Raw genomic sequence first — 15483 nt, 5'->3', positions numbered from 1 at the left:
CCAGGTGTTTTTTTTTTTTTTAAGCATTACACAACTTTACCAGCCTTTAGTTGCCCCGTCACAACTTTTTTGGAACATGTTGTTGGCATCAAATTCAAAATGGGCAAATATTTTTCAAAAAATGAAATATAGGGTTTAAATGATTTGCACATCATTGCATTTGGTTTTTATTTACATTTTGCACAGCATCCCAACTTTTTTGGAAATGGGGTTGTACATGCAAAACTGTACATTTTTGGTCGGTATATTTTCTGTCGTCCTGTGATGAAATGAGTTAAGACTCTGATTAAACGCGTACCGGGATAATGATTTCAGTATTAAGATACCGGCACCTTGAATGGTTACTGGAGCAAAAGTTCCACACGCATCAATTATTTGTGCCATCTGTGATGCAAAATAACTCACTTCAGCACTGAAATGCTCACAAGATATAGTTAGCAAACGTTAGTACTAGGCCTTAAGGCTGCACCTTCTTCTGCCCTAATAATAATAATAATAATAATAATAAAATTAACAATAATTACAATAAAAATAGTGCTCTGCACTATTCTGCTACCGAGGAAGTTCACCTGGACAAGAACCATGTCGCTCCATTCAGAGTGTTTAAGAACTGCACAACTAGGTTGTTTATTTCAAGATAACTGATACAGGATAAATGTTATACATTCTTTTCAAAACACTGATATTTCATCATTTTCTGTTTTTAATATGTAAAAATTACACCAAAACAAAAAGCAAAAGATTTGGCGAAGTCGATATGATACATGATTTCAGATGTGGAACAAAAACAAACAGACGACTCAGATTGGTGAGTCTGTGCGCAGCCGCCACTGGCAATCCTTCGTACAGTTCCAGGAGGAGGGAAAAAAATATATATATATAAAAGAATAAACCAAAGTGAAGACAAAAAAAGGCTGCCAGCGAACACCAAAGACATGATTCTTTCATTCAGTAATCATTCAGAACCAGAGAAGTGCAGATACGGAATGCTGATCGCTGTCGTAGGAAAACTGCGTATCTCTGAGATGGAAAAAAAAAAAAAGACATTAACTTTAAACGTTGACATTTTATTGTAGGTCACTTTGGACCATTTGTGCTGGTCCATCATCCATCATGATCCATCGTTCACAGAGTACAAAGGGCAGCTGGCGATTTCGAATGGAGCAGTAACGTAAAAATAAAAGTAAAATAAAAAAAGGAGTTAGGAGTTTTCATATGACAGCGACTGCGCAAACGCGTTATATATGCTCTTGAGGAAAATCCGCATCGTTGATGAAGACAAACCGTTTCTCTCAGCGCTTCCATACAAACACACAAACAAACAAAAGGCCGTCTGGCTTCATTTGCTAAAAACTACAATGGACTTTTCTTTTGTTTTCTTTTCTGTTCTTTAAAAAAAAAGTTCGATATTCATTCACATTTCGCTTGATTGCATGGTCACGTCCCCAAGCAGTCTTTGTTCCGTCTTTCAGCGTCCGTGTGTGTCCTCATCACACCGTTCAGTGTCCAGCCAGTTTCAGAGCAAGAGAGAGAGACATAGAGACAGAGAGAGGGAGAGAGAACAAGAGAGAGAGAGAGAGAGAGAGAGAGGAGATAGAGAGAGGAGAGAGATAGAGCAGCAGAGTGTCTGTTATGCTCAGTTACGGCGAGGCCGGGGCTTTGCTGCTGTAGTGCACCTGGTACCTGTTGACAGGTTGACCTTTGATCTGTGTGGGCGTGCAGGTGGTCTTGCAGGGCAGCAGGTCGTCGTGGTTATCTCCCAGCAGCCACGCCTGCACCGCACGGGCGGACGAGGCCGAAACGTTCTCGCTCTGCCACGAGCCGTGCCACTGCGCAAAACGCTCGTGCTGCAGTCGCGCCACACGCTGCTGAGACTGAACAATCCAGGAAAAAAAAAAGATTAGGATACAAAGACGATCCATTACTCTTTAACAATATGCCTAACAACAGAACACAGACAAATCCAGATTATAGATTCATACCGGATTAAAATCGCTCCACAATTATTACCGTCAGACTGTAAAACTACACACTGCAGATTCATACCGGATTAAAATCGCTCCACAATTATTACTGCCAGACTGTAAAACTAGACACACTGCAGATTCATACCGGATTAAAATCACTCCACAATTATTACCGTCAGACTGTAAAACTACACACACTGCAGATTCATACCGGATTAAAATCACTCCACAATTATTACCGTCAGACTGTAAAACTACACACACTGCAGATTCATACCGGATTAAAATCACTCCACAATTATTACTGTCAGACTGTAAAACTACACACACTGCAGATTCATACTGGATTAAAATCGCTCCACAATTATTACTGTCAGACTGTAAAACTACACACTGCAGATTCATACCGGATTAAAATCGCTCCACAATTATTACTGTCAGACTGTAAAACTACACACACTGCAGATTCAGACTGGATTAAAATCACTCAACTGCCCTTGTTGCTGATCACTGGGAAGCAGTTAAAACTAATGCAACTCCACTAAGGCCAGCAGTGCAAATTAGCTTGGTGATGTGGGTGTGCAGTACCTTTCTGGCCTTCAGTAGCGCCCCCCGGCGGTACATGTAATCCTCCGAGTTCATGACGAACACCATCTTGTGTGTGTTGAGTTTAAAGCGGCAATCGAGGCTTCCGGCGTTTTCCACCCCCAGCTGCCCCCTCCACTCCCTCCGACACCGCAGAGCCTCCACCTGCTTCAGCTGCCAGCGCCGGAAATGCCTCAGGTTCCTACACAGAACACAAGCGGACAATTTTAATCACAACATCGCCCAGCAATAACAATAACCCTGACAAACAAAGCATAAATAAATGCATGAAACAAGACAAATTGCAGACATTAGTACATTTTAAAAGCCCTTCAAAATCTATGCTAGACACAAGACTCCTTCTTAGCCTTTTAAACTAAACACCAAAAGTCCACATGCAGCGTTTTCAGTGAAAAAGGCTGACATACCTGCATCTTAGTGTTATTTACTACAATACTCTTTAGAGTTTTTCACTACAGTATTTATCAATCATAATATTCTTGTTCTTTAATTTTGGAAACTTGTGCTTTGGGTTCACTACATAACTTTTATAAGTCTTAACAGATTATAAAAAACTGGGCATCTCACACTATCAGACAAGTTTTTGCAGATTTTATTTGGGCAACTGAAATATTGGGGATCCACACTAAACGATTAGGGATCACACACTACTCAACTTTTAAGCTGTTGCTGAACTGAACGGAGCTCACTAAACTCACGCAAACTCACGCAAACTCACGCAAACTCACGCAAACTCACGCAAACTCTCTGCCGACTGCAGTAAAGAAGCAGCAGGTAAACACGTTTAAGTGAGGATCATGGATTAAATAATGTGATCAGTTTGGTATTTTTAGAGTATTAAATGTACATAAACTCCATTGTGTCTTAAACTCGGCTCATTAAAAAGCTTCGCTCCACACATGAGAGACTTTTCACCATTTTTCTTTGTTTACTTGCTGTATTTTCTTCTTTCGCGCTCTCAGTTTTCATCGGCTGCTGGAGGAGTCGTTCAGATTGAGTCGTTGATCAGTTTACCGTGTCGGGGTCAAAAGATCAAACATGTTTAAAAACTCCGACTGGTCTGAAACACGATCGGAAGGCAGTATATCTGAGTCTGCGCTCCTCACACACGACTCGACTCTCTCTCCAACTGTCGACTCTGACTGACCCAAACATCTGCAGACTAGAGCTGACCAGCTCAGACTCAGCCTGACTGAGAATCGGGGCTAAAATCGGGGTCAAAGTCGTGTAGTGTAACCCCGGCTTTAGCCAATCCAGTCTGGTCTATTTGTATCGTTTTTGGGGTTCATCACAGAGCTGGGAGATACGGTAAAAAAGTAATATCATGATGCTTCAAGCACTTTTCAATTATTTATATTTAACAAGTCATGAAAGTACTTCACTAAATCCACATTTGCAATTAGTTTTGTAATTAAACACACAGTTGGAAAGTGTTTAAGTACTGATGATATCCGGACTAAGCTCAGAAAAGCTTACTGAGACATACTGTGATGTAACTTATCACGATAATGATAAATATCACCGTAATGCCCAGCTCTCGCTTATACATCTCGCAAGAGGATGCACCGGTATTAACGTTTATACCAGGCATGGTAGCAAAACACCACCACTGCACACGTCACATACTGGAGGACCAAGAAGAAGCACACATTACAGATATAAACCACTTAGAAATTTAATCAGAGACACAACACTGCAATAGAAGCCGTATCGCCCCCTACACTTCCTGTAGTGTATTACAGTCTGTCAGAATGACTGTGTGGATCATATGAACATTATAGAGGCTTTTTAAATGAAACAGTAGAAGCCATATCGCCCCCTACACTTCCTGTAGTGTATTACAGTCTGTCAGAGTGACTGTGTGGATCATATGAACATTATAGAGGCTTTTAAATGAAACAGTAGAAGCCATATCGCCCCCTACACTTCCTGTAGTGTATTACAGTCTGTCAGAGTGACTGTGTGGATCATATGAACATTACAGAGGCTTTTTAAATTAAATAGTAGAAGCCATATCGCCCCCTACACTTCCTGTAGTGTATTACAGTCTGTCAGAATGACTGTGTGGATCATATGAACATTATAGAGGCTTTTTAAATGAAACAGCATGATGTTTGTTAGGCTTTACCTGGGCAGGAACACAGGTTTGAAGTAATATCCTTCTGCCTGTGAACATGTGGATGATTCTGCCCCAACAAACTGCTCCATGTAAGTAGAGAGGCACTAGAATCATACAAAACACACAATATTAAAACACACAGACTAATTTTGAAACATCTAATATACAAACAACCAAAGGGCTACGGACCATCTCCTCATATCCACCAAAGATATAATCACATTCTGTCAAAATAAACACCTTGGTGGAATCAGTAGTATTACACACAGAAATTCAAATATTTAATGTTAATAAAAATTAGTTTGGACAATTTGAGTGATAAGACCGACAGATAGACATATTACCATTTCACAGATTTAATCATAATAAAAGTACACGATTTAAACGTGGCCTGGCACAAAAAAACAGATCCACCAGTATGTTAAACTACGTTGTGCACTGAATTTGTGTCAGTGAAATGTAATATAAAACACTCCATTTGTAAAGAAGTAGAGTATTTATTGGCCCGATCCCATTTCACCCTTTGCCCCCACCACTCAGCCCTTAGCCCTCCGTTTTGCGTGTTCTCGTCTAGGGGTAGGGTGTCCTGATTCTTGTTGAGACAGAGGGGTAGGGGGAAGTGTTAGAGCTCCAAAGAGAGGTTTTTCAGAGACTCCAAACAGAGAGATATGAAGAAAAAAAAAAAACAAAAAAAAACGGCAAGATGGCTGAACAAGAGACCAAAGAAAACCCACAAATGTGAGAATTTTCTTCATAAAAAATTATGATAACCACTGTATTATCTTAGTTTAATGTATTATGTTTTTAATTCTGGTACTATGCTGATTTCTCGGTAGCTATCTAGCTAAATTTCCCGTTCCACCTTAAATAGTCCAGCAGTTTCATTCTGGCGCCTCAGGCGTCAGAACTGCTGCTCCATTTAAGGTGGAATGAGAAAATTCGAATGAGAAGCTGGTGAATATCTGACTTCAGCTTCATATCACTGAAGAATTGGGGGTGGGTGATAATAAATAATTGCCCCCCTCTTTGAAGGCATATGATGCCCTAAATGTAATTAAAGAGTGAGGAGCTGAACTTTACCCTCCTCTGCTGTCACTGCAGACTGGCAGGGTCGCCTACAGAGCAGCACTGGTAGCTGTTAATGAAGTGATGCTCTTTTTATTTGAGGGTCCCATTTCAGAGGGAAGATTTCAGCCACTACCCTGTAACTCAGTTCCAAGGGGCAACACTCGAAAACAAGGGGTAGGGGTAAAGATAAGAAATGGGACTGGGCCTTAGTGTATTATCCTGTATGTGCCTGTCATTACAAATGAAAGATTAGTTTTAAAAAAAAAAAAAAAATTAATCTGCTTTCATCCAACTTCAAACTTCTTCTCTTCGTCTCCGATACTGTTGCACATGCGCACACACATTACCTGCACGTCCAGCGGGTCATCAGCCTGGGCCTCCTCCGTGTCCAGCAGCTCGATGGTCATGGTGACCTGGCCTTTGTTCTGGATGAACATGACCTGAAATGACCCCACAGACACAGTTAGCAGTTAGTCTGCCCTGTCCTAGTCAGAGCATGTCCACCTGCATCATTATGTAAGCAGTCTGACCGGACACATTAGATTTGGTCACTTTTCTCGCAATGTGATGGTTCTGAATTTAGGGTTGAAGTTCAGAGTAACAGTGACCACAGGACAGCACTAACCTAAGAAATTCAGACGTGACTCTGCACTATTTGGCCCAGGAATACTGACATAGGTCTCAGTCTGAACCTCCTCCAGCTGTACAGACAACATCAACACCATAGTCAAACTCATCCCATACTGGATTGAGCATGTCGGGTGTCGCTGCACTCGCGGCTCTTTCAGTGCGATTTCGGAGATCATCCAGTGTTGTGGAACCAACGACGAACGCTCTGAGCTGTTGGAGCTTCACTGCCCACGAAAATCACGCTGCACAGTTATGACGGATTCACTCTTATTGAAGAGGAGAACGCAGAACCCTTTCTGCTCAGGGGTCTCCATCTCCTCTCAGACTGAAGGAGCCATCTTCCACTGACAGTCAGAAACTCTATGACCCCGTCTTTCAAGTGGATTGTGATTGGTTCCTCAGCGCCTCACGGTTGTAAAAATATGGCGCTTTGAAATCGGATTCATCTTTTTGGAATCACCCAGTTTTTCAGATTTACTCTGGTTGTTAAATATGGTCCTTCTTTAAAAGGTACATCCCAGAATAAAGAGTGACATCCCAGAATAATGAGCCATTGCTAATCTACAAAAATATGCTTACTTAAACGGATTTACATCTAAAAGGGATTCATTTAAATAAATCTGTAACGGGATACATACCGAAACAGTCAGATATTGCAATTAAACCGTGATATAAATTGTGGCCGTACCACCCACATCTCCCCGTTTCCATGGTTACCTTAAAGCAGTTCTCCTCGGCCATCACCCTCTCGGACTTCCACTGGTAGCTGGTCTCCCAGGCCGCTCTGACGCACTGCGAGGAGAGATTACCGCCCGCCGCTCCGCGCTTTCGCTCGGCTGTGTACAGCTCAGCCACCTGCAGACACACCTCATCACTCACCAGGTGCTGCAGCTGCACCACATACACACGTGCCCACACACACACATACAGGACGCAAAAATAAAAATAAAAATAAAAGAGTTCTGTTAATTCACTCTTAAATTTGACGATATTAAATATACACAGTCATAGCAGAAGTTCTTTACACCTCTGGCCAAATTAGAACCGGAATCTCGGTTTCACAAAATAAGGAATTGAAAGCGACGAACTCGTGAATATGCAGATATGTGCAGGATCATTTCAGTGTTTCATTAATTTTGCCACTTCATTCACCATTGCATAAATGAAATAGGCTAAATGTATTTTTGTCTTGAACAAAAAAACAATTACTAAACTGCAATTTAAAAATATTTATTGAACACTGAACATTTTTAACACCCCAGCAGACACAATAACAAAGCACAATGATTTAAATAAATTAGCAAATTATTATATTATTATTATATTACTTAAATAAGTTAAGCTGCACCCTCTTGACAATTCAGCAGAACAATGTCTGTTAATGGCCGTTCTTGGGTCTCTGACACTTTAAAACACTTCCACACAGCCGACATGTTTGGTGCATTTACAAAGAGCTGCTCACTACATGCTGGTTGCAATTTTATTACGTTGTTGTAAAATTGGGGTTAGTGTTTCTTTAATGAGGATGTGGCAATGCACACTGAAAGAGAGCGCGAGAGAAAGAGCGCGAGAGCAGATGGTTATGTTTGGCTCGAATGCTTGAAACTGAATAAAAGCTGGAAACCTCAGCTCCGGTGTGACTCACTGTGGATGAATAATGTGTTAAAGTGGGTTATTAGCCTAGAACAGTTGGTTCTAGCCCTGAAGCTAAGCAGCAAAAGTTCCACTCTGTTTCCTGTCTACGGCCGGGAACTAGAAAAATAGCGTCATTAAAAACGTCATTGTTCAGTATAAATTATTCAGCCAAAAATGTCAAAATAATAATAATAATAATAATAATAATAATCATCATCATAATCATAATAATAATAATTATTTTTTATTTATTTATGGGCGGCACGGTGGCGCAGTGGGTAGCGCTGTTGCCTCACAGCGAGAATGGCCTGGGTTCGATTCCCGGCCGGGTGACCAGGGTCATTTCTGTGTGGAGTTTGCCTGTTCTCCCCGTGTCTGCGTGGGTTTCCTCCGGGTACTCCGGTTTCCTCCCACAGTCCAAAGACATGCAGTCAGGCTGATTGGACATGCTGAATTGCCCCTAGGTGTGAGTGAGTGTGAATGTGTATGTCTGTCTGTCTGCCCTGCGATGGACTGGCGACCTGTCCAGGGTGTATCCTGCCTTCCGCCCAATGACAGCTGGGATAGGCTCCAGCACCCCACCGCGACCCAGAAGGATAAGCGGTTTAGATGATGTATGTATGTATTATTATTATTATTTTTACTATTATTATTATAATTTATTATAATTGTTATTACTACTACTACTACTACTACTATTATTGTAAAACAACAACAACAACAATAATAAAAATAATAATAATAATTTCAGTTGCCGAATATTCGGTGCATCCCTAGTGGACAATGTATTTTTTACTGAGTATCATATTGAAAAATATATACAGTATATTACAAAATTAAATGAACATTTACAAAAAATGAAAATTTCTACAGTTGTACAATCTTAAATCTAAAATTCTTTACACATTTTAGAGGACAATTTCTATTTTTTTGCTGAGTTTAACACACTGAAGAAAAAATATATTTGTACAACTTTATAAAATGGTAATAGTAATAGTTATAATTTAGTAGTTATAGTAATAGTTTAAAAATTATAATTAAATAAATAGTAATAAACATTAGTAAATGCCTCCGTCACCTGTCTGACGATGTTCTGGATGAGTTTGTCTATGGTGAAGCCGATGTAAGCGTGGATGGTGAACATTTCCCGCAGCGTGTCCTCGTACTGCGTGGACTCCAGATTACCGTCCAGCAGACTGCGCACCATGTCCAAGAACGCAGGATAGTACTCCTCCAGCTCCACCTCACCTGAACACAGAAACAGAGCCAGCAAATTTTACCAAAACATCCATATTTAAGATGGGGTACTACAATAACTCGGCTAAGTGAATCGATATCAGAAGAGAAAAACGGTGGTATCAGCGAATCCCCAGTTTTTCTTTGGGGTGTTTTACAAAAAGGATCTCAGCAATTATTTTGTTTATATTTTATTCATGTAAAGCTGCACTATGTAAGTTTCCAGGATTTGGGGACCTCTCTGGTGGAAATGTGTAATTGCATGCAACTTGTGGAAGGACATTTTGAAGCGTGGGTTGTCCTTCTTCCGAGGACGTGACTGAATTGTCTACTATGGTCATCACATCTTCATCAGTGAAATGTTGATTTTGCGTTTGAACTTAAACATCAAGCCAGACCTTAACACTTAATCAATAAGGACATAAGACGTGGTGTGAAAAACTCACCTGACCGACCTGACACCTCTGACTTAAATGATTATTTCACGCTTCACAGGGAGACTTGCCGCATATCACCATAATTTAGCCTATTTTTATTTCTCCTGTTCACATTAATTTGAGCTTTTAAAGAAACAGAGATATCATGATCTCAATTTAAAGCACAAAAAATAAACAAGATTCCCATTTAAAGAAGAACTGTGCGGCCCAATGTCAATTACAAATACATGCCGACACGTTTAAAATCAATAAATACAAGGACCAAAAACGCTCTATAATGTTCTGACAGACTGTAATACACTACAGGAAGTGTAGGGGGCGATATGGCTTCTACTATTTCATTTAAAAAGCCTCTATAACGTTCATATGATCCACACAGTCATTCTGACAGACTGTAATACACTACAGGAAGTGTAGGGGGCGATATGGCTTCTACTGTTTCATTTAAAAATGTTCTCTCTGTGATACAGAAAGAATAGATGGCAAAATGGTATCTATTATTTCATAATATAAACGCAGCACAGGAGTTCATTGTGTGTGTGTTTGTGTACATTCTTACTGGGCTGTTTAAGCCGTAGCTCCATGGCCAGATCCGTGGCCTTGTCCCTGCGTCCCTCCGCCACCAGGAGGCGCTCTGCGCTCTGTTCTGCTCGATGCTCCAGCAGCTGCCGCTCTGCCTGCCGGTAAACTCTCAGCAGCCGCGAGCACAGAGTCTGGTGCAGCCGCAGGAAGAAGTACCAGTTATTGTTAACGAAAAACAGATTATATACTCCGTCCAGCTCCTTCTGCTGCTCCTGCTCCTCCGACTGCTCCTCCTGTGCATTCGGACCCACGGACGCATCTGTAGAGTTACAGCGCCTCCTTCTGGCCTCGCCGTTCAGCTGCTGCTGGCCTCCTGCTGCTCCTGCTGAAATACCTCCTCCCAGGCCTGATCAATAAATCAACAACAAATATATTTTTACCAAGATTCGCAAAGACAAGTAGCACCAGTGGCGGCTGATGCAAACGGGCTAGTGGGCTACGCCCTCTCCATATTTTAATAAAAAACAAGTATCACAATTAGGTTATTTGCCATTCACAGTGTTTTGGACTCCAATACCAATAAAGTCGTAAGAAAAATACGAACCAACTAATAATGGGTTAATTTACAGCTCACCCAAGCTGCGGATTCATTCAGCCAATCTGTGTCAAGAGCACCATTATTTAATATATAAAGTGATCAGGCGTAACATTACGACCACCTATTGTCCATTTTATCAGCTCCACTTACTATATAGGTGCACTTTGTAGTTCTACAGTTACAGACTGTAGTCCATCTGTTTCTCTGATACTTTGTTAGCCCCCTTTTACCCTGTTCTTCAGTGGTCAGGACCCCCATGGACCCTCACAGAGCAGGTACTATTTGGGTGGTGGATCATTCTCAGCACTGCAGTAACACTGACGTGGTGGTGGTGTGTTAGTGTGTGTTGCGCTGGTGTGAGTGGATCAGACACAGCAGTGCTGCTAAAGTTTTTAAACACCTCAGTGTCGCTGCTGGACTGAGAATAGTCCACCAGCCAAAAATATCCAGCCAACAGCGTCCTGTGGGCAGCGTCCTGTGACCACTGATGAAGGACTAGAGGATGACCAACACAAACTGTGCAGCAGCAGATGAGCTATCGTCTCTGACTTTACATCTACAAGGTGGACCGACAAGGTAGGAGTGTCTAATAGAGTGGACAGTGAGTGGACACAGTGTTTAAAAACTCCAGCAGCACTGCTGTGTCTGATCCACTCAGACCAGCACAGCACAACTAACACACCACCACCACGTCAGTGTTACTGCAGTGCTGAGAATGACCCACCACCCAAATAGTACCTGCTCTGTGAGGGTCCATGGGGGTCCTGACCACTGAAGAACAGGGTAAAAGAGTCAAGCTTACAGTTTCTAACTGTCGATATTCAGCTAAGATTTTTTTTTTATTTTTACTTTGTATCTGTTTTACTGAGTCCTTCAGTAACGATTTAAACTAAAATCTGGTTCTGCTCATGTAGTTGATAAAAACTGCAGTGTTTGTTCTGTTAGCTTGGAACAGCAGTCAGGTAATCGTGCACATCAACTAACGTGTCATCTATAGTGAACTAGACAGCTCAGTTCGTTGATTCACTGCTTTAGCTGGAAGGGGCTCTTAAATGTGAGGGTAGAGCATCTGAGTTGATTTTTTTTTTTTAGCTCTCCCTTCCAATATCACAACCATCCATCACTGAGTAGCACATAATTTCACACAAAACAAGCATGAGACAAACGTTTCTATCAAACAACAGAAATGGAAAATTATCCAATTTCTAAAGGGTCGACGTTTTAAAACAAACCCTTCACTACCCAATACACAAATAAAAACCAAGCTATCAAAACAGCTCGTTCTGAAAATCCTGCCCACTAATGCTGAAGTTGTAAGGAGTGTTGAAGCCCAAACTGCTTTTTGTTTGAGGCACAAATACAGGACAGCCAGATACAGAACAAAGATCATTTACATATATTAGTAAGAAATGAACAGCCTCTATAATATCCTTACGGGATAAAGCAAGACTGGAAAATAGTCATGTAAAGATGAAGGACTATTTTTGGTAAATGAACAGCAGGAGAGGACATCGTGATATTCATATTTGTTTTCAATACAATGCTACTTCTGGATAGACAATTCAGATTTCTATAGAACTGAACTTTGGAAATTGTATCTAAAAAATAATATTCTTTCACACAGCCTTACCTCCTCCTCCTCCTGTGGCTCCTCCCCCCTCCTCTCCCTCCACCTCCTCGTCCGTCCAGTCCTCCGTCTCGCTCAGCTCACCGCGGCGGGAGAAGAACAGGTCAGGGACAAAGTGCTGGATGATGCGTTTGATGTGGTCTTTGTCGTCCTTGTGTATGGTGGGCTGCCGTTTGACGTGGTAGATGATGAGCGAGGCGGCGTCCTCCAGGATCTGCTTATCCTCGTAAGTGAAGACCAGGTGTGGCTCACTGACGGCTCTGCCCCCTTCACGACCCTGCTGACCCACACCGCCCTCCTCAGTGCTCTGTTCCTGACGCTGGACACACACACACACACACACACACACACACACACACACACACACAAAAAAGACTCAAAAACTCTATAATGTTCATATGATCCACACAGTCATTCTGACAGACTGTAATACACTACAGGAAGTGTAGGGGGCGATATGGATTCTACTGTTTCATTTAAAAAGCCTCTATAGTGTTCATATGATCCACACAGTCACTCTGACAGACTGTAATACACTACAGGAAGTGCAGGGGGCGATATGGCTTCTACTGTTTCATTTATAAAGCTCTATAATGTTCATATGATCCACACAGTCATTCTGACAGACTGTAATACACTACAGGAAGTGTAGGGGGCGATTTCCTTCTTAAGTTCATCTACCTCTCACCCAGCCATCAGAAGCCATATCGCCCCCTACACTTCCTGTAGTGTATTAATTAAAGAATTAATTAACTGAGTAACAGTCCATTGGTACATTACACAGCGGTATAGAGCGCTGTTTAAACAAAAGAATCTCACTATAGTTAATTACAATCGGTCAGAATGACTGTGTGGTTTATATAAACATTACAGAGCATTTTTGTATAAGGAGACGTCATAACTTTTCCAAAATTGACGTTAACAACCAATCAACTTTAAGTAAATGGTTGCGTGATATATGATATATGTTACGGACATCTTATCTGCCTTTTACAGTGTCTGTGCTGTTACCTCATCATAAATGCTCTCTATCTCGTTGAGGAGACTCTTGGACCTCAGGGCTTTCATGTCGTTCTGTTTGAAGTTGACCCCTTGGTGGTCCAGGGATTTGAGGTAAGCTTTCTCATACTGCTCCCGCCAGATCTTATTAAAGCCCTGCTGGGCTTCCCTCCACTCCTCCTCCTTCGCTTTCAACCTGAAACAGACAAAGCCCCAATACATCAGCATCGCCAAAACCACCAATCACCCATCAGCACAAAGCCGACCGCCAGCACCCACACAGGGGCCGACAAACAGACACATTTAAGAAGGGCAGAGCGAATGAACAGAGTCCGTGAACGAGTGAGTAGTGAACATAGACCTGGGTGATAAAACAGTAACTACAATGATGTAAATCAAACATCTTTTAATAAGGATGATTCGTGTGTGAAGACTTTCTGCTAAAATTATAATGCTGCTCTGTTCCTCAATCTGGTCTTAGCAGCAAAGACTTCAACTAGGGCTGGGCAATTAATCGTAAAAAAATAAAAATAAATAAATAATAATAATAATAATAATCAAAACCCACATTCACAACCTCGAACCGACGTAATCTTGCCCCTGACGGTTATTTCGTTTTTTTTTTTATTCTGTTAATCCTTTCCCGACTTTGTGTTCATGAACTGTCCCCGTCTACTTACTACCGAGCATGTAGTCACGTGACTCCGCCATGTCCAGTCTGCGACATGGAATCTAAGGCTGCGTTCACACAGCAGGTAAAAGTGGCCCAAATCTGATTTTCTCACCAAATCAGATTTTTTGTTTGGCTGTTCAGATTATTTTTAAATGTGATCAGTCTGAACAGATCAGCTCCTAAACTGACCCACAGAGCTAAAGAACAGAGCGTCACGCTGCTTCACGGCTCATCCAGAGGTAAACAATCACGACCGCCAACGAACGCCAGTCGCTCCCGGAGGATCAGCTTCATCTTCACCAGCATCACAGGAGCCATCATGAAGCTTCACTGACTGACAGCTGGGCTCATCACCCAGAACGTGTTGGAGCCGTAAAAAGGGCGCGGTCACTTCTTTGGTTCGCGTCCTCGGATTCTTTAAACTCTGCTTTCAGACTTTTAACTGTTGTTTGACGCTGCAGCCTCGTTCTCCTGCGGCCGCGTTCGGACATTTCTTTCGAAATCTATTCAAACACGGAACAGTTTGGATGAGTCTCTTCTAATATTTTGTACAGAAATATCAGCCCAAATGTTTATGAGTCTCAGCAGCACTAAATTATGACGAATGTCGAGTCGGATTGACGTAAAAGCCGCACGAATTCGTTCTCCTTCTTTACTGTGTCATCTTTATGACTGAAACTGTGGAAGGTCGGAGGGAGGGTCTCTAAGCCTTTTCTCTCTCCAAGATGGGTGGGGATGGTGGGAGAGGGAGGAGAAACATGATATTATTGGTTAATGTTTTTGCACTGCCTTCTGGTATATGGTAACATAAAAAAAGACATTTTTGAGGCAGCGCAAAAGTAATCAAATTTAGAAGAATGATTAAGCAAAAGACTTTGTTTTTAATTGTAAGTAAGTAAGTAAGTAAGTAAACGCAGTTTACAATTTTCAATCTACCCTTCAATAACTGCCAAACCATCAATACAGCAACTGCTAAATGTTAAACTAGGAGACAGGACCTGGTTGTCTTTAGCTTAGTACGCTAACAGCTCTGCTTACCAAAGAACGGGGCTGATTCTGGGTAGCAGAGGCTACGGTGATGCAAACTTACATAATAATGACTCAGAATGAGCCATTTTGAGCTGCTGGTTTTGGAGTGACAGAAAGCTGTAACTAAACCTGTTATGTGCTGTTAAAACAGGCTAACGCTATATGGCTCCTCTTCCCTAGACAGCAGCACTCCTAGTTAGCTTAGCTAGAGGGCTCTAGATCTAAACACCACAACACAGGTTTGATTCGACTAACTGGTCTTGTACTGTTACAAACGCAGACTATAAAAGCTCATGACTGAGTTAAACAACCTGAGCGTCCGAAAACCGAAACTTTT

The 15483-nt window shown here is 41.7% G+C and overlaps 1 protein-coding gene across 1 annotated transcript in view; it reads right to left on the bottom strand.

Annotated features, from left to right (window-relative positions):
- Positions 1–600: 600 nt before the first annotated feature.
- The window catches only part of sin3b (SIN3 transcription regulator family member B), a 30932-nt gene continuing 16049 nt past the window's right edge, over positions 601–15483 (bottom strand). The window contains exons 12-20 of the mRNA XM_036579624.1: positions 13457–13640; positions 12449–12764; positions 10258–10626; positions 9104–9273; positions 7108–7281; positions 6108–6200; positions 4702–4796; positions 2556–2754; positions 601–1874 (exon numbers count right to left, since the gene is read on the bottom strand). Of these exons, the coding sequence (XP_036435517.1) occupies positions 1641–1874; positions 2556–2754; positions 4702–4796; positions 6108–6200; positions 7108–7281; positions 9104–9273; positions 10258–10626; positions 12449–12764; positions 13457–13640 (1834 nt within the window). The 3' untranslated portion in view covers positions 601–1640. The remainder of the gene's footprint in view (positions 1875–2555; positions 2755–4701; positions 4797–6107; positions 6201–7107; positions 7282–9103; positions 9274–10257; positions 10627–12448; positions 12765–13456; positions 13641–15483) is intronic.

The sequence above is a fragment of the Colossoma macropomum genome, unplaced genomic scaffold (assembly GCF_904425465.1).
Source record: "Colossoma macropomum unplaced genomic scaffold, Colossoma_macropomum, whole genome shotgun sequence".
NCBI classification, from domain to species: domain Eukaryota; kingdom Metazoa; phylum Chordata; class Actinopteri; order Characiformes; family Serrasalmidae; genus Colossoma; species Colossoma macropomum.
Note: the sequence above shows the minus strand (reverse complement) of the source record. Positions and strands in the feature narration are given on the sequence as shown.